Source organism: Crotalus tigris, unplaced genomic scaffold, assembly GCF_016545835.1.
Source record: "Crotalus tigris isolate CLP2741 ecotype Arizona unplaced genomic scaffold, ASM1654583v1 scf7180000024462.759394, whole genome shotgun sequence".
Classification (NCBI taxonomy): Eukaryota; Metazoa; Chordata; class Lepidosauria; order Squamata; family Viperidae; genus Crotalus; species Crotalus tigris.
Genome location: NW_024100633.1, coordinates 606,304 through 624,270, shown reverse-complemented (window position 1 = coordinate 624,270; position 17,967 = coordinate 606,304). Strand labels below are relative to the sequence as shown.

Genomic DNA, 17,967 nt, shown 5'->3' with positions numbered 1-17,967 from the left:
TAGGAACCAAGAGGAACTAGGAGCTCTATGGTTTAAGGGTGAACGTGTTGCTTGTCCGCTCTTGAAGGCGAGGGTAGAAATGAAGAGGTGGTCCAGCTCCCGGAGTTCGAGTTAATGGTTCAAGGAAGTCAAGAAAGGGTTGGGTGAGTTTCCGCTTTTCTCAGGCTGGATGCAAATTTGCAGGGCTTGTCTATGCATCCAAATTAGATTTGGAAGAGGATTATCTCAGATTCCCGGCTTGCAAATAGCCGGTTTGGGGCGTTGGTAGCAAATGGTATCGATTCCAGAGGGGAAAACGAGGGTGCAGGTTGCATGAATCTTGTAGGTTCAGAATTCGTGTGTATGTAGGTTCAGAATTCGTGTGTATAAAGATATAGGTAGAAAGCAAAAAGAAAGGCCAAAGATGAAATACCTTGTTGCACTTGCGTTTTTGTCTCTGTTATTCTGGCATGGCTAACTCGATTTACTCTTTCATATAACTTTCTGCAACCTGTGTCCTCTAGTTCAACCCTGGATTAAGCATTAACCCAAATAAGCATCTGTTTAGGGAACTAAGGGAAGGGAGGGGGCAGTATTGTGCTCAGCTTTTGTCCCCAACTATCATGCTCATAACTCTTTCATTGTCAAGCTTGACTTTAGTTTTCAACAATTTTTTATGTTTGCATTTTCTCCTATAGTATAATAGTCTTAGTAGCAATGCTTTAAAGGTATTGAAAATGCAGTTTTTATTGTAATTATTAAATAATTTTCTTATATTGCTTATTGCTGTTAAATATTTTTTTAAAAAGTTTATATTTAATATTCTGTAGTTCTGGGGTTCAACCTGAGGGAAGGCCTCTTATTTCACCTTTGGCGCTTATTGAGACTTAACGTTTTGTCATTTAGCATTGGAAGGGCGGGGGGGGGCTGTTGTTGGACTGTGCTTGGAGCATCAATTGACCTTAATCTGGCCCAGATGGGTAGAATTCCGTTCTCATACTTGCCCAGCTAGTCTGGCCACTGGAGTAGAAATGTGACACAATTTACCAAAGCAGTGGAAAAATTGGACCTTCAAAGTTTTGCATACATTACAGGTACAATAGTCCTTGACTTACAACCACAATTGAGCACATTTCCTATCTAAGCGAGACAATTAAGTGAATTTTGCCTCATTTTATGACCTTTCTTGCCACAGTTAAGTAAATTACTGCAGTTAACTTAGTAACATATTTGTTAAGTGAATCTGGCTTCCCCATTGACTTTGCTTGTCAGAAATTCACAAAAAGTGATCACATGACCCCTGGACATTGCAACCTTCATAAATACAGCCAGTTGCCAAGCATCCAAATTTTGATCATGTGACCATGGGGATGCTGCAATGATCATAAATGTGAAAAATAGTCATACGTCATTTTGTAAAGGGCCATTGTAACTTCAAATAGTCATTAAACAAATGGCTGTAAGTCAAGGATTCCCCCTATGATTTTTTTTATTTCTTTAAGGGTTGGCATATTTCTAGTTTATTTTGTTTTTTACAGGAATTCTATAACCAACTAACCTGAACCTGATTTAAAAACAAGCAAACATCTACTTTCTGTCTCCCCTCTCGTGTTCTAAATCACGGGTGTTAAACTCACCATGTCACAACGTATCACAACTCTTTTTGCATTGCCGGAGCTGGGCTGAGCAAGGCCTCCGTATGATGCAACTGGCCCTTAGGCCAGCAGTCTGACACCCCTGTTCTAAATAATGTAGCTGACCAATTAGATCTGGCCTTTGATTTTCCAGTAGCTACTTTCCCTCCCTACTATACAGATAGTCCTTGACTTACAACAATTCATTTAGTGACCATTCAGTTACAACAGAACTGAAAAAAGTGACTTATGACCATTTTTCATACAACCATTGCAGCATCCCTGTGGTCAAGTGATCAAAATTCAGACACTTGGCAACTGACTCATATTTATGATGGTTGCAATGTCCTGGGATCATGTGATCACCTTCAGACAAACAAAGTCAATGGGGAAGCCAGATTCACTTAACAACTGTGTGATTAACTTAACAACTGCAGTGATTCATTTAACAACTGTAGTAAACAAGGTTGTAAAATGGGACAAAAATCACTTAAGTGTCTCAGCAACAGAAATTTTGGGCTCAATTGTGATCGTAAGCCAAGGACTACTGTATTGCATTTCATGAATAGAGTATCTGTAACCCTCCTGCTGTTTTTTAATCTACGTGGATCATACCAATTTTGATTACTATGGCCTAAATTTGCTTGCCACTAATATCCTGTCTAAATTATTTTTTCACAATCAGAGCCATGTCCCAGTTAATGCCAACTGCTGGGAAACAAATGATGTGAATCAGCTAATATCTTTCAGGCTGATTATAGGCTTCATGAAAAGTATGCAGCCAGTCATTGGGGTTAATGTCAGGTTAGACAAAATGTATCTTTTTGTCCAATAGATTTTGTCTGAACTAGCAGGACTATTCTGATCTCCTAAACATTACTGTAATTGTAGTTCTAATTTCTATTATATTGATCTTAAACTATGCTCATTAGGGATGATGGGTGTTTAATGCCTGAAGTATATTTTCACCAGATTGGGAGAGGCTGTTTCAGTCAGAAATAAATCATTACTAAGCTGCTGTTCTGACTTGCAGGTTTGCAGGATATAATCTTTCTGCCTCATAGGGATTTATTCAGTTTGAGCTGCTCTCTACTATTTGGCATCATATTCATGTATTTTAATTAATTCTCATGAAATCTAAGCTGCTAATATTCTTATGACATAAACATTATTAGCAGGTTAGAGTTCTGAGGCAATGATATTGTTACCTAATTTGGATGATAGTTTGCAAACAAACAACCAAGCTCGGAGAGCACCAAGGATTTCACAGTGCTAAGAGTTGCTAATTGTCAGACGAGGAATAAAAAGATGGCACTTCTTGCTGCTTAATGGGTGGATACCTGAATGAGAATGAATGGCAAAAGAGGTTAAAGAAAAAAAAACTGAGCTAATTCTCTTTTTAATTCATTATAGATTTCTAATCAACAGGAAACAGCAATTTTTTAATGGAGTGTCAATAAATCTTGTCATTTTCTGATCTTTTTCTGTTCCTTGTTCCCACACAAACTTTTTGTGGATAGCCCCCTCTGCATATAATGAAATGGGCTGAAATGTATGAAATCTTATGTTATAATAAATTGGCCAGTTTTTAAGGTGCCTCAGGACTTTTTCAACCTACAAAGATGGGCAAATTTACTACTTACAAGTAAAAAGAAAAAAAATTGATAACACCATTCCTTCCCCTATTCATCTTATATGGAATTTTTCAGTTTTAAGATTTTCCATCAATTTTTCAATTTGCAGCCATTCTATTAGATAGGAACTGAAAGAAGCAAAGTAGAGCAATTAAGAATAAACTAGGATTTTTTTCATAACAGTTTATAGTGGCTTTGTTTACACAAAAAACTAAACCTTTAGTCCCTATTCTTTTCCTTTATAGAGATTCATATCATCATTGAATACATTATGTGAACAAGAAAATTGGGGGGGGGACTGATTACACTCTTGGGTTTCCACCCTCAAAAGTAATAATGTATTGGTGTAGTTTGAAGAATATGCTTGTGATCTCAATCTAGAGCACTATTATGCCCATGGATATTTTTCTTGGTGGACATCAGGATTTCCACCTTCCTTGATTTTTGGTGTTAAAAAATGTCAGGCATAAAAGAGCAGGTCTTAGCCCACACAGAATTCGGGGGGGGGGGTGCTTGACTTAATCCACTTGGGATCACTTAGGTCATAGGGAATTCTAGGCTAATCCCTCTTTTAACTCCACCCCCAGCGTTCTGTCACTCCTCCTACAAATAGTAAATTAAGAAACTGGTACTTTGCAAAAGAGCTAGAATCCAATATTATCTGATTTTGAAAAATACTGAAGTAATCCTGGTAACATTTTATACAAAAACAGGACATCTCTGAAATCAAATGGTTTAGTTCAGAGTGTATTCACCTCCTCCCCCCCAAAAAACCAAATACAAGATGGGGGAATATGGATGACCTGTTGGCAGAATCTAGAGATGATGCTATTATTCTCCATTCTGATGAACTATGATGATGCTCCATTCTGATGAACCAGGCATGTAACAGTGTGGCAACCATTTGCAAATGGGTAACCTCTTAGTTTTGTGAGACTGACCACATGTTCTCAAAATCCTGGATATCTCCATCTGTGCAAGAAGTTGGGGGCTCTGATCTGAAATATTTGTTTCACTGCCTCTTATTGAAGCATCATGAAGCGGAAAGAGTATCAGAAGTCATTTAACAATTGTCTAGAAGTTACAGTTTAGCTATGCCATAAACTATAGTTGAGAAACCAAACGTTTGGGTTGTTGTCAGATGGGCAAGCTAATAAATTTTACAAAATAGATATAGATGATTGATTGATAGACAGACAATGACTGGGATAAACCAAAATACTGAATTGCTTGGTTTAATCTTAGCAGGTTTGGTGAATTGGACCTTATTTTGCTTGCTCAGCCTGACTCTAAAAATTAAGCAAAAGAGAGGTCCAGTGAACCTAATGCCACTTCTAAACCAGCATTTCTTAAAATGTGGTCCTAGAATCCCTGGGGCTTCTCCAACACTCATAGGTCCTTAAAATCAACATTATTTGCTAGCATATGTTGAAAAACAATTTAATATTAAATTCTGATCAAACAATTGTGAGAAGCAGTAGTGGCACCAAAAGCTTCAATTTTAAATTTGATTACAGTAAATATCAATATAACACATGCAAACGAAAGCTCTTTTGGAATCCTTGAATATAATGCATGGAAACAAAAGTGTTTTTGGAGTCGTCCATAATTTTCCAAAATGGGAAGAGAAAAAAAAATTAAGAAACTAGTTTTGTTGTTGTTAGTTGCGAAGTCGTGCCCGACCCATCGCGACCCCATAGACAACGTTCCTCCAGGCCTTCCTGTCCTCTACCATCTTCTGGAGTCCATTTAAGCTCATGCCTACTGCTTCAGTGACTCCATCCAGCCACCTCATTCTCTGTCGTCCCCTTCTTCTATTGCCCTCAATCTTTCCCAGCATTAGGCTCTTCTCCAGTGAGTCCTTCCTCAGACCCATCTCGCATTTGATTCCCGCCACAACAGCGAAAAACCACCTCGATCTTCCCCGCGAATTAAGAAGCTTGGCTGAAGAACTCTCAGGGGATTGGAAGACTGAGCGGTGAAGGGCGGGACTTGCGTGCCATTCGGTGAAATCATTGGGAGATATTTGTGCAAAGGGTCGGCTTTAGCTAGATGGGGAATGGAAGGGGGGAAAAGGAGGAAGGGATTGATCGGTGCGACAACTTGTTGGCTTGTGTTGGGATTTCGGGAAAGTCGGCCTCTCTAGCTGTCATCGTCCGTGATTTCCGGTCGCTGAGGGGACCAACTTCCGAGCAGCGGAGGGCGCGCGGTCAAGTGGGCGCCAAGTCGGTGAGTGTGGAGGGGGAGTGACGTGGTGGCCAGGCTGTTGTTGCGCTCTCCGGAAAAAAGCCTTCTGGGCGATAGGTGAGGCGACCGTGTGGAAGAGCAAAGAAAGCAGGGTCCGTCTCTTTGCGGAGACTTCGCATTGGGAGGGTCCCCCTCTCTCCCCCCCCCCCCCAGTCAAGCTCTCTCCACACATGTGCTGGATTACAGTTCATCTCCGGCCATTCTGGCACGGGAGTAATAAGTCGTGTCTGTGCCTGGAGAGCGTCGGGTTGGGAGGATCCGCCGGATCACGATTTTTCTAACGCGTAATCTTGTTTCTTGTACCTTGATCCAAACGGTGACATGAAAAACATGTTCCTGCATTTAGTTGTTCTTGGATGCCTGTCGTCTGTGTCAGTAAGGTAAAATATATCTATCGATCGATCTGTCTATTCTCTCTCTCTCTCTCTCTCTCTCTCTCTCTCTCTCTCTCTCTCTGTGTGTGTGTGTGTGTGTGTGAATAAGGTAAAGATAGATACACACAGACACACGATTAGGTTGCTGGCAACTGTTTGAGAAGCAAGAGACTCCTGTTCTCCTGCAGAATGACCCTCTGTTTTGTGTGTGCAGAATTGCAGAGTTAATTCCCTCTAAAATGTAAAAGATGTGCGCTCTGTGTTTTCTTTGTAGTGGAGAAATCCTTTAGTCTATGGTAACCAGAAACCAGGAGTCTGATAGTACACTTTCAGACTAATGCATTTGTTAGATGCTAAGGTGTTACAGGAGACTTGCTTCTTGGTTACCATAGACTAACACCACTCTTCCTGTGTTTACAGTAAGAAGCACCAATTTTGGATGAAGTGGAAATGCATAAAATTCAGGAAGCTAACATAGATACAAATGGGCATCCTTTTTCCAACCAAATGCCAACAGCATGACATTTTGAAAAGATTGAAAGAACCTTCTACTTTACAGCCTACATATTGCAGAGACTGCAGCCAAAAATTATGCTGTATCTTTTCCAAGAAATTCTTTGACCTTGTTTGGAACAAGCAAAAGTTAATTGCCACTATTTTAAAATTGTTAGTCTGAAAAGCTGCCTCCAGAATTCTGATCGGTTTATTATTGCTGCTTTCTGGAATATTTTTTTCCACTTTTTAATATTTCCTATAGCCCTGGGATTTCCTTGTGATCTCCCATCCAAATAATAGGTGTGATGCTGGTAACCTTATTTGCTAGATGATGCTAACTTGTTTTAGAACTGGATTCAGTGGAAAGAACTGTTATCCTAACTCTTTTCTTGCCAATTTGTTTGTCTTATCACCCAAGGCTACTAAGGTACTTCTTAAATGGAACATTAATTAATACTGTTCTTAGAGGTAAGATACAACATGTTCCAAAAAGCTTCCTCAAGTTAGAAGTTAACTGAAATGTTTGCTTACTGACCACGTGGCTGGGAATGTCAGATGTTGTATTCAAAACACTGCAGGCTACCTTTTTTTTTTTTTTTTTTAGAAACTTCTACTTCTAAAAAGTTTTCTACTTTTATTTTTGGGAGGTGGGCTGATTCTGATACACCAGCGGAACCCACAAATCATCTTGTACTAAGGTTACTCAGCTAATACAGTATTAAAAATGCAAAAGTACAGTGATTTTAGTAGAGGTGCAGCTTGTTATATAACAACTTGTGATTGGCATGGCTGTGTGACAGATAAGGACAGCCTTGTGTATTGAGACAGAAGAAATATTTTTCCTTAGAGTATCTTGGAGCCATTTTGTTGATGTGTGTAGGAACACAGCTATCCTGGAGACGGTTCGATTTCTTCTTGTTTATTAATTTCTCATGGGCTTGCTAATGGTTGTCTTGCAGCATAGCAAGTTTTGTTTCAGCTCATTCCTAATTGGTGGCAATGGCAATCTCCTGAATGTGAATGTTTACCAGGCATATGCATTAATATTCTTTCCCTCCCCTTATCTTGTTTATCAAATTGTACCATCTTTGTTATTCTGTTCTTTGTATGGTTTGTTGCAGCATAAAAATTAAATCTTCTTTTCTGATACTATTGCAATGATCTGGGTTGCAGCATCAAACTGAATTTAAAGATGATCTGGAGCTACCAAATATTTTACCTTCCTTGCAGCATTAAAAAGAAAAAAACAACTGAGGTGGTTGCTGCATTACAACGATTATAATTACATAGCCTCAAGGATTGTTTATGTATAAACTGCCAATTTGTGAACATAATTTGTTGCTAAAGTCTCCAAATAGAAGAATTAAATTGTTTGTTTGCATGATTTATTATAAGGAGTTTTCTTTAGAATTTGGAATTTAAAAACAAGAATGGAATCAGAAGTACAATATGCTTTAAAAGGTAGTCAAAATAGTAGCTCTGCAACTAAGGGGATACTTGCATTTTAACTGATATGCTTGAGTCCAAATTCCAAAAATTCCAATAGAAACAAGAAGTTTAAAATGTAAATGTTTATGAAACCAATGTTAATCATAGAATATATATAGACTCTAATGAAATATTATTATTGTTTTTAGGAGGAACAAATAACCCAAATCACAATTTTTCAAACTTTTCCAGGTCTGTTGGTCATGCTGGCTAAAAATTCTAGAATTTTTAATCCAATGCATTTATTGTAAAATTTTGTTTAAAAAAGCTTAAAATACCATTGATTCCTGGTGATTATATGAATAGTTGTGGTTTGTCAGTGCCTTTTTTAGGTTGTTTTGCAATCTTTTTGCCTAGCTTACAATCTTGATAATCCATAATGATGTCCTGTCCTACTAGTCTTCAAGCAGAGTTTTTCCAGAGAAATTTACAATAGTAAAAAAAAATCACATTTTAGCCCATAGTAATAATTAAAATGAAATATATTAACAAAAGCATAGTCAATAAATGTGCATTTAAAATATTGCAGTATACAGTAAACATATTAATATATTAAAAGGCTTGGGGAAGTAAAATAACTTTTCTTGTTGCTAGAAAGATTCTAAAGTTAAATCCAGGTATGCTTCACTGTGATGCAGTTATTCTTACCGTTGAGGAGATCCACTACCAGGCAACCAGTTTTCCGATTTTAGCCTAAGAAGGCAACTGGAGCTGGACTTAGAAAATGACTCTAAGTTGCTGATAGGAATATATGTGAAAAGGTTCAGACTGTAGTCCCAAACTTGGGAAGACTTTTATAGGTTAGTTTGAGGACTTTGAATCAAGACTGGAAAAGAGTTGGCAGCCTGTGAAGGTCATGCCAAAGGGAGTAATGCAAACAGTTATGCTCCCGTGGCTGTATTTTGTACTAATTGATGTTTCAGAATTGGCTCTAAAGATAGTAATCTAACCAAGTCTCTGTTGAGTTGAGCTCATCTCCTGGTGTCTTTATAAAGACCTTTCATAGCAACGGTTTGAAAATAATTTTCCAATGTCATCTACTAGAATTTATTTATTTTCTCAATCTACATCTGAGGTTTCTTGTCAGTCTCCTATGGAATCTGTCTGCCTGCTTATCCATTGGTACATGCAGCTGTGAGATTAGTGATAACCAAATCTGATCCTACATAGCTTTTACTAGTTTGGTTAGGTTATTAAAGTGAGGCCATCAACATCTAGTTAATAGTTTTATATATATCATACCAGTCTAAATTGGTAGGAGCAGCTTCATTTGTCTATTTGATAGTGGAGCTCTGGAAGGACCCTCAAGGTGCAGACTTCATCCATTGTAGGAATGATCCAACAAAGGCTGCTGGAAGTGTGACAGAGATAATTGTTTTACTAGCAGTCTAGAAAAAAAAATGTAATAGTGAAAATAAATACATAATCCAACCAAATTACTTGGATTAATTATTTTATTTTCATAATATTTCAGATATTATTCTCAAGGTGTTTTCATCAGTTTGCTCTCTTTATTTCTTGTTTTCAATGCAGTTAATCCATTTTGCATGAAGTATAAAACATCTTTATCATCTCTTAATAGTTCTCTAATGTCAGCCGATACCAGTTGATTTTTCTGAATGGATTAATTTGAAAGATATGTTTTAGTTGTACATGTACTGTCCAGGTAAGTTTGAGCCACCTCCTAAACCTCAGGTTATTCTTGATTAGTTTTTCCTCACCATCATAGGTTAATGAATGCAACAATCTGATGATATTTTTTAATGCTATTACTATATATCTTGCTGCGATTTCTACATAGTTTTTTAAAGAAATTGTACTTTTAAAGTTCTTTTTTTGTTTGTTCTTCAGGCAATTTGGAGCATGTAAAGTAACCAAGGAAACTGAATTCCAGTATGTGGTATATTATGCAGAGCATCCAGAGTAAATATTCTTTGTCAGAGCGCTTGATCCGGACTATAGCAGCCATCCGATCCTTCCCGCATGATAATGTTGAAGACCTAATAAGAAGGGTAGGTGAAAAAAGCTAAGAAAAAGTTTTTATTTGCTTTTTTAAAAGTTTCTGGGAATGTTTATAAAGTTAGGAGAGCAAATCTGACTTTGCTCCTCTTGGTTGCAGTTTTAAGTAATGATTTCTTTGGAGTTACTTAAAATCTCCTGTTCCTTTCTCCTGAATTAAATTTTCAAGTTTGATAGAGAATATAGACCAGTCCTCTTCACATGGAGTTAATACAGGTATTACTTACAATCATTTGTTTAGGAACTGTTCAGAGTTAAATAGCATCCTGGAGTCTTTCTCTTGATCATATCATATATGAGAAGGAAACAATGATGGAAACAAGATTTTGTATTCCAGAGATTGCCTATATAGATTATTTTTTTTCATATAGTGTTAGCTAAATTCTAGGATCAGATAATTTCTGTTGAGGCTGAGATCATAATAATATATGACTCTTTTATCATTATTTAACTCATGAGCTTGTCTCCCCATCTTAAAATCTTAGGAACTTAGACAAAGTTAAGGATTAAAAGAAGATTTTAAAACTTATGTGGTATTCATAACAATTAGCTATTAGTATACTGTCCTCCTTTATATTGGTATTTCCTAATGGTATTAGATTTCTGGAAGATGCTAAGGTGGTTTTTTTAATAATAACAAAAAAAAGAAAAACCACAAAAGGAACAAAACACAAAAATACATGCATTATAAAAATATAACAAATCCTTAAATGCTTAACAAGTGAAAAATACAACAGAAAAAATACATAGTATATTGTTGCAACAGTAAAAGTTACAATTCTATGTATAATTATCTAATAAAACATTATACAAATAAGTATACACTCATACACATACTTCTAGTAAATACGTGTGTGTGAGAGAGAGAGAATAAAATTCCAGTCTTACCTTTATGGGTGGTTTATGTCTTCTTATATATATTTCTATAGTTATATAAGTGTATTCCATTTCTAATACACTTATATAACAACAAACATTTTAACCTATTGTATTTTGTATAAATCAGTCTCATATTTCATTGTATCTATTCATACAAAGTTTATGTGTATATGGAATCCATAAGTAGCAAGTGTAATCAGGACTTCGTTCTTTCGGTAAATGGGGCCATAAATTTATCAGTCCATTGTTGTAATATCAGTCTGGACACAGAAAATCTATTTATATTGTCCAGTTGTCAAATTCCATGTATTAGATACATAATTCAAGAGAGTATTTATCCTCTGAAAACTTAAGCTTCTGTCATCAGGCTTATTTATTGCCAAGTACTAAATACTGGAAGCCAATGATTGCCCACTTTAATAGTTTTCTGAATTGATTTGCATAATGCCTAATATTGTAAAGTTTGGATTTTAACATTCTCTTGGGCAAATCCTGAAGATTTTGTCATGGAATTGGCATGGAAACCACTTCCCTCTATATCATGGTCTGAACTCTACTCTTATTTCCTACTACAGTATAATACCACTCAGCAGTAGGAAACAGTCGTCATTACTCTTCCTTCCTCCGCCTCTGTGTAAGATAAAAGGGAATACAGGAGATATTGCCTAGAAAAGGCTGCAGCTATGTAATGGAGACATTATATGATCTTTCTCAAGCGGGTAGTAATGCACTTGTCTGAGTATGTAAATTTTTTTGAAGATACCTGTTAGAAATGTATACTATTTTTATGATCTGTGCAACTATATTTTTTTAGGGTTTTTTTAAAATTCCTATACATATCAACAGAAGTTCTAAGAATTGTTCCAATTGCACAGATCAAATTGGCTGTTTTTTCTGCTGGTCCACATCTATTACTTTTTTGTCACAAATCCAGCTGTAATAGTATTTCTAATCTACCTTTTGATCTACCAAGGTCCCCAAAAGAAACTACAGTTTAATTCAATAATGCAAAGTACACTTTAAAATGATCCAGAATGAAATTAAAATCTGTCAGAAGCCTGACAAAACATTGTATATCTAGTCACTCACCTAAAACTAATTGGAGATGAACTCGCTCCCTCAGAAGTTGTGCATTTGAAAAACTACTATAGAAAAGGTATCATCTTTCTCATGGATGTTCTCATAGATGTTCTCCAGCTGAATAATTTCCAGGACAGCCTCCCCTAATTTGCTGTCTTCCATATACACTAGAACTGTTTCCTGTCTGCATTGCCTTTCCAAGTTGCAGTCCTCACGTCTTGAAGATTATCTTGTTGGGAAAAGATTTTGCATTGAAGAATGGTTGGGAAGGGTTTTTAAAGAATGTCCATAATGCTTCTTGTTATACATTCGTGGCTCTATAAAATTTATTCCAGTTAGAAAAGAGACAGTTTGCAGTATTTTTATCAGTGTTTCTCAAGCTTCTATAAGCCTGATATTTTTTTCTTCAAAAGGTTTGAATACTCCTCAGTGTCAAATTGCAATAGTCAAATTGCAGTTTCCAGTTACACAGTTCTTAGAGTGGATGAGATGCTTGATTGAGCTTGATTGAAACTGTCAGCTGCTTTGCTATATAAGTTGTTTAGTATCTAGTCTGCAGCCAGGAAGTTCTGGGGAGACAAGATTGACTCAAAGGTACCAAAAAAGAAAAGACCTTTCCTACCCTGGTGCTGTCTAAATTTAGTATACTATTATAGTTTCCAGAAAATGTGCTGGTTAGCTCGGAATTGCTGCATTGCTCAGTTCATCTAGAGCAGTGTTTCCCAAACTTGACAATTTTAAGGCATGTGGACTTCAACTCCCAGAATTCCACAGCCAGCGTTGCTGGCTGTGGAATTCTGGGAGTTGAAGTCCTCATGCCTTAAAATTGTCAAGTTTGGGAAACACTGATCTAGAGCAAAGTTGAAAAGGGTTGGTTTAATATATTCAAGTATTTTTCCCCAATTTGTATGCCCCCCCCCAAAAAAAAATGCATGGACATTTAGAATTCTTATCAAAAGCAAAGGGATTCTAGAAGTCAGAAGTCGGCACATCTCGAGAAATACTTCAGAGATTTGAATATCGAAAAATCATTATCTTGTCCTACGAACCTCTACATTGCTTGTATTTCTCTACTAATTCTGGTTTGTCTTTTATAAGTAGAAAAAAAAAATAAAAGCTCTAGGTTTACAAGTCCGGCAGATGCAAAACTTTCTGCTGATTTCCTAAAAATTTAATGTTCTTGAAAGTTCTACCTATCCTGTCTAGTATCCTACAATATTCTTCTGATTGAATAGAAGATGGCAGCAGCAGTAATCTGAATTTCTTTTGCTTCTCTTAACTCTAGTTGGTACTTTCCTTCCTCATTCCCTTTGTCCATTTCTGTGGATTCCTTCCTCCACTTTTAAATTCACATAGTCTGGCTTCTCTCACATTAGAAAGAGAAAAATAGTATTTGACCGCCTTTCTTCTTTTTCCCAGGGACTGATCTAAGATTTTCAAAGAACTGCTTTAGAAAGGCAAAATGTGGAATTTTATCAAGAAGGAAATGTTTTGGTCACGCATGAAGGCATTTATGAATAGAAAGTCTTTTTGAAGCAAACCAGGAGAAAGGACAATGTTTACTTTCAGGGATGTCCTGATTTGATATTAGAGAAAAAAAAAGATTGGATTGGTGGGAGAGGGAATGTGTGGTCTCTAATTCTCCAGACATGTACAGTTTCCTTTTTATGGGGGATAAGATGATGTAAATAGGTATTTTTTAATGGGGGGGGGAGATCATGTAACAATTTGTGATGGAAGAGCTAGACCAGGGGTAGGTAACCTTGGCTCTTTTATGATTTGTGGACTTCAACTCCCAGAATTCCTGAGCCCGCATGGAAACCTCTCCCTTTCCCCTCAGCATAGCTGGCTCAGGAATTCTGGGAGTTGAAGTCCACGAGTCATAAAAGAGCAAAGGTTGCCTGCCCCTGAGCTAGACTTAAGTTCATTACTTTTTTCTAAATTGTAGTCTAAGAAAGAAAGAAAGAAAGAAAGAAAGAAAGAAAGAAAGAAAGAAAGAAAGAAAGAAAGAAAGAAAGAGAATGAATTTGACAGCTGGTTTGGTGAAGTGACTAAAGCATCAGGCTAGAAACTAGGAACTGAATTTTAGTCCTGCCTTAAGCACAAATTCATCTGGGTCACCTTGGGCCAGTCACTTTCTCTCAACCCTGGGAAGGGGTCAAGGGCAAACCACTTCTAAAACACCTCGTTAGGAAAACTGTAGGTTTTTGTCCAGGCAAACTCTAAAAATAGGACAGGACTGAATGAAAGGGGGTTGGGGGAAGAAACAAATTATAATTAACCAAGCTAAGTTGTTAACTTTAAATCCGCTTCCAAATCTACCGACAGTGTGTTGTGCCCTGTAAAAAATTAAAGACAATTCTGTTTTTTTTTAATTTTCCTAGTTGTCTTAAATAGAAGAACTAGGCATTGTTGAATATGTCATAGCTGACACTACTGCTTTTGAAATGTTGAGACACTAAATAATTAGCAATAAATAGAAGGAATCCAATGATAAAATACCATTTTAAATTTCAGTCTGTATAATTCAGTTCATAAATTAAAGATGCCCTAATTTCTCTTGCTTTTAAATGACAAATTGATCATGTAAAGCAGACATGTCAAACTCGCGATGTCACGTGACGTTGTGCAATGTATCGGGATGGTTTTGCCATTGCTGGCACTGGGGTGGGCGCGGCTTCCAGATGACATGTTCGGCCCGCGGGCCAGCAGTTTAACACCCCTGATGTGAAGGTTTTATAAGGGTTATGCTGATGGACTGGAAGTACATGAAGAGTATCCTTCATTTTTTTCTCCTCTGTTCTTCCAGGGAGCAGATGTCAACTGTATGCATGGTACTCTGAAACCATTGCACTGTGCTTGCATGGTGGCTGATGCTGATTGCATTGAGCTGCTGTTGGAAAAAGGAGCCCAGGTAAGAAGAGGCACAAGCCTTTTGAAAAACAAATTTAAAAAACCAATTAAGCCAGTGGTTATAAATAGATTTATCAAAAACTTTAATGGGATACAAGGGTGATGTAAGATTGGATAGTATTTTATAGTGCTATTTCAGGTTCTGAGATTGATAAATATTACATATTCTCAAAGGCAAAAAGGGGGAAGAAAAATGTTCTAATGTAAAAAAAAATCCTTTTGAATAACAATACTTTCCCTGTTGTACCTAAAAGGATGTATATTTCAGAATCTCCTATTCTCTTGAGATTTGTATCGTTTGTATCCTGGCCATTATTTTCAAATAGTGCTTTTATTTTTTGTCACTTAATTCTGTTGCCACAGTTTTGTTGTGTTTCAGTTTTCTTATCTGTTATAATATGAATTACAGTGATTTTTCTTTCATAAATAAAGAACAAGAGAAACAAGATTCAACTTTGGTTATTAAATCTAGAAAATTTCTTCACAGTAAGAGAAAACAAGACACATACCAATTCGAATGTGCAAAAAAAAATCATTGGCTTCAGGATATGATATAAAAATCTTATAATGGGACATCTCAGCCTTTTAAGAGATTGATTATATCACACAAATCACCATCCTGTTGTGGAGACAGAGACGGAATTTAAGAACAGCCTATGCTAGATTAAGGGCAAGGATTAATCCAGCGTTAATAGCTAGTCAGGTTCCCCTACATAGAGCAATAAGGAGATAGGGATAAATAACAGAACAGTGACCTATCAGAAAGATCCTATTTCTAAATGTATAGACAGGATTTTCTTTGCAGATTTTTGAGATTTGATCCAGATTAAGTAGTCAAGAAAGAATTTGTATTTTGAGAAAGATTGCTATAGTGTACAAAGTGTTTTGCCTGATGCTCAGTCCTAATGGAAGCTTGAACTGAATTGAAGGATTCCTCTATCGCAGTGGTTCTCAACCTGTGGGTCGGGACCCCATTTGGGGTCGAACGACCATTTCACGAGGGTCGCTAAACAACGCAGTCCGCCATTTTTTCCCCCTTTTCCTTAGCTGTGCTACTCCCTTTTATTCTGTTGGCTTTTGAAAGTCAATAGAATAGACTCTCTTTCAATAGAGTCTAATTCTATTGGCTTTCAAAAGCCAATAGGAATTGTCCAGGCTGTCTCTGCCCTGCTGAGCCCGCCAAAAGTCCCATTCTGCAAACGGTGCTGCACCAGTTGATTAGTCCTCGACTTACGACCGGTTGAGTAGTCCTCGACTTACGACCGGTTGGGGGGTCGCGGCATTAAAAAGGTTGAGAACCACTGCTCTGTCCCATTCTGTGAGTTTATTGGTCATATTTCTAGGGCTAATTCTCTTAATCATACTGATAATACCTTCTGCTTCCTCCTCCTGTTTTTTCAGGTCAATGCCCTTGATGGCTACAATCGAACAGCTCTTCATTATGCAGCTGAGAAGGATGAGACCTGTGTGGAGATCCTTTTGGAATATGGAGCAAATCCCAATGCACTGGATGGCAATAAGGACACCCCACTTCACTGGGCTGCTTTTAAAAACAATGCTGAATGTGTCCGAACACTTTTGGAAAGCGGTGCCTTTGTCAATGCTCTGGATTATAACAACGACACTCCTCTGAGCTGGGCAGCAATGAAGGGCAACCTGGAGAGCGTCAGCATCCTCCTAGAGTATGGAGCTGAGGTCAGGATAGTCAATATGAAGGGGCAGACCCCAATTTCAAGGTTGGTTGCCTTGCTGGTCAGAGGACTTGGCACTGAGAGAGAAGATTCCTGCTTTGATCTTCTTCACAGAGCCGTTGGACACTTTGAATTGAGGAAAAATGGTGCTATGCCGCGTGAGGTTCTGCGAGATCAGCAGCTTTGTGAAAAGCTTACCACATTATGCTCCGTCCCAGGCACATTAAAGACGCTTTCGCGCTATGCTGTGCGCAACAGCTTGGGTATGCAGTTCCTACCAGATGCAGTGAAGGAACTGCCTCTGCCAGAATCTTTGAAAGAATATGTCTTGCTTAAATGATGGCTTCCTCTTTTTTTCATAGGATTGTATTAACCAGCAGATTGGTTTTTCCACGGTGAATGTGGCATTGTGTGTTTGTGGCGGTAGCAGCAGCACATAATAGGTTTTACAGATGTAGCTCCAGGACACAGCTGGTGACAGTGCGGTTTTGTCCAGTGTTTGCCCTTAGCTTCTCCATATGCTGTAGTATCCTTCTGACCTTAGTTTAGTGAAGGAGGCTAGGAAAGGACTTCTGGCTTCATATGACCAGGAGGCCCAAGTGAAACAAGCCTGTGTTCCACCTCCTGAAGAACACACTTCTTAAATTCAGGATTTGACGTCTGTTGTCTGTGAAACATTCACAGAGTCAGTTGTCTCCTGGTATTGCAAAGCAAGCCGAGGTGGCTGAAGTATGGCAACATTTGCTTCATTTAAACTCATTGCGTGCATCAAAGCATTTGAGTAATCCAGCCTTCCTCTTAATTTCAGGCTCTCTTAAGACAGTCCATGCATTTCATATAATTTTTGTCTACTGATAAATGATTTCCTGTCAGGAATGTAATGGCTTAATGAATCTGAATAAAGAAATCCGGTGAGCTGATCAGCTCCTGTAGAGATTAAGGGCTGTTCTCTTTTACATTAGCTCCTTTGAGATTCTCACATCCAGCTGCAGAGATGCTGAGAAAGGCAAGAGCTCTTTTTTGAAGACCAAGAACAGAGCATCCCAGCAATTTAGGAACCGAAGCCAAAAAGCTTCTTCAGAGTGAATGTGAGTATGCAGTTGACCTTTTCTACATCTTAAAACAGTCACACAATTCTAGAGAGCACCATTTTGCATCAAGAAGAGGCCTGCCATATGCTTTGGACCAGGTTTAAGTGCACAGTTGATGCCTCTTTAACTCAAATGCATAAATCCTAGGTTTGCTTGGCTAGGGTGAGACCAGGAAAAGATACTGCTTCGTTAAGGAGGCACTACCAAGAGTCATGTATATGCCAGCGTGCGTATGCCCACCCTTGCTCCAGGGCATCATTTGGTTTAGGAACTTGAGTGCTGCACTTTGTTAATTTGGATCATCTTTTGTTGCTTTAGACTAGTGGTTCTCAACCTTTTTAATGCCGCGACCCCCAACCGGTCGTAAGTCAAGGACTACTCAACCAGTCGTAAGTCGAGGACTACTCAATTGGTGCAGCACTGTTTGCAGAATGGGACTTTTG

General features: G+C 37.9%; 1 protein-coding gene across 6 annotated transcripts; it reads left to right on the top strand.

The window, feature by feature from the left end:
• The first annotated feature begins 5 nt into the window (after nucleotides 1-5).
• Nucleotides 6-17,967, top strand: ASB8 (ankyrin repeat and SOCS box containing 8). 6 transcript variants are annotated; one of them, XM_039332720.1, is made up of 4 exons: nucleotides 6-143; nucleotides 9,703-9,863; nucleotides 14,639-14,743; nucleotides 16,144-16,773. In XM_039332720.1, exons 2-4 carry the CDS (start codon nucleotides 9,747-9,749, stop codon nucleotides 16,771-16,773), a joined length of 852 nt encoding a protein of 283 aa, XP_039188654.1. In that variant the 5' UTR covers nucleotides 6-143; nucleotides 9,703-9,746. The 6 variants fall into 6 exon arrangements, with proteins under 6 accessions (XP_039188654.1, XP_039188653.1, XP_039188658.1 ...); XM_039332719.1 differs by lacking the exon at nucleotides 6-143 and adding an exon at nucleotides 5,023-5,551; XM_039332724.1 differs by lacking the exon at nucleotides 6-143 and adding an exon at nucleotides 5,030-5,476 and having other exon boundaries at nucleotides 16,144-17,967.

Excerpts from the sequence above, each read along its gene's own strand:
- ASB8 (XM_039332724.1), top strand. The coding sequence starts at position 9,747 with ATGTGGTATATTATGCAGAGCATCCAGAGTAAATATTCTTTGTCAGAG. Across the intron at positions 9,864-14,638 it reads TTGAAGACCTAATAAGAAGG|GGAGCAGATGTCAACTGTAT; the intron begins GTAGGTGAAAAA and ends CTGTTCTTCCAG. Across the intron at positions 14,744-16,143 it reads TGTTGGAAAAAGGAGCCCAG|GTCAATGCCCTTGATGGCTA; the intron begins GTAAGAAGAGGC and ends CTGTTTTTTCAG.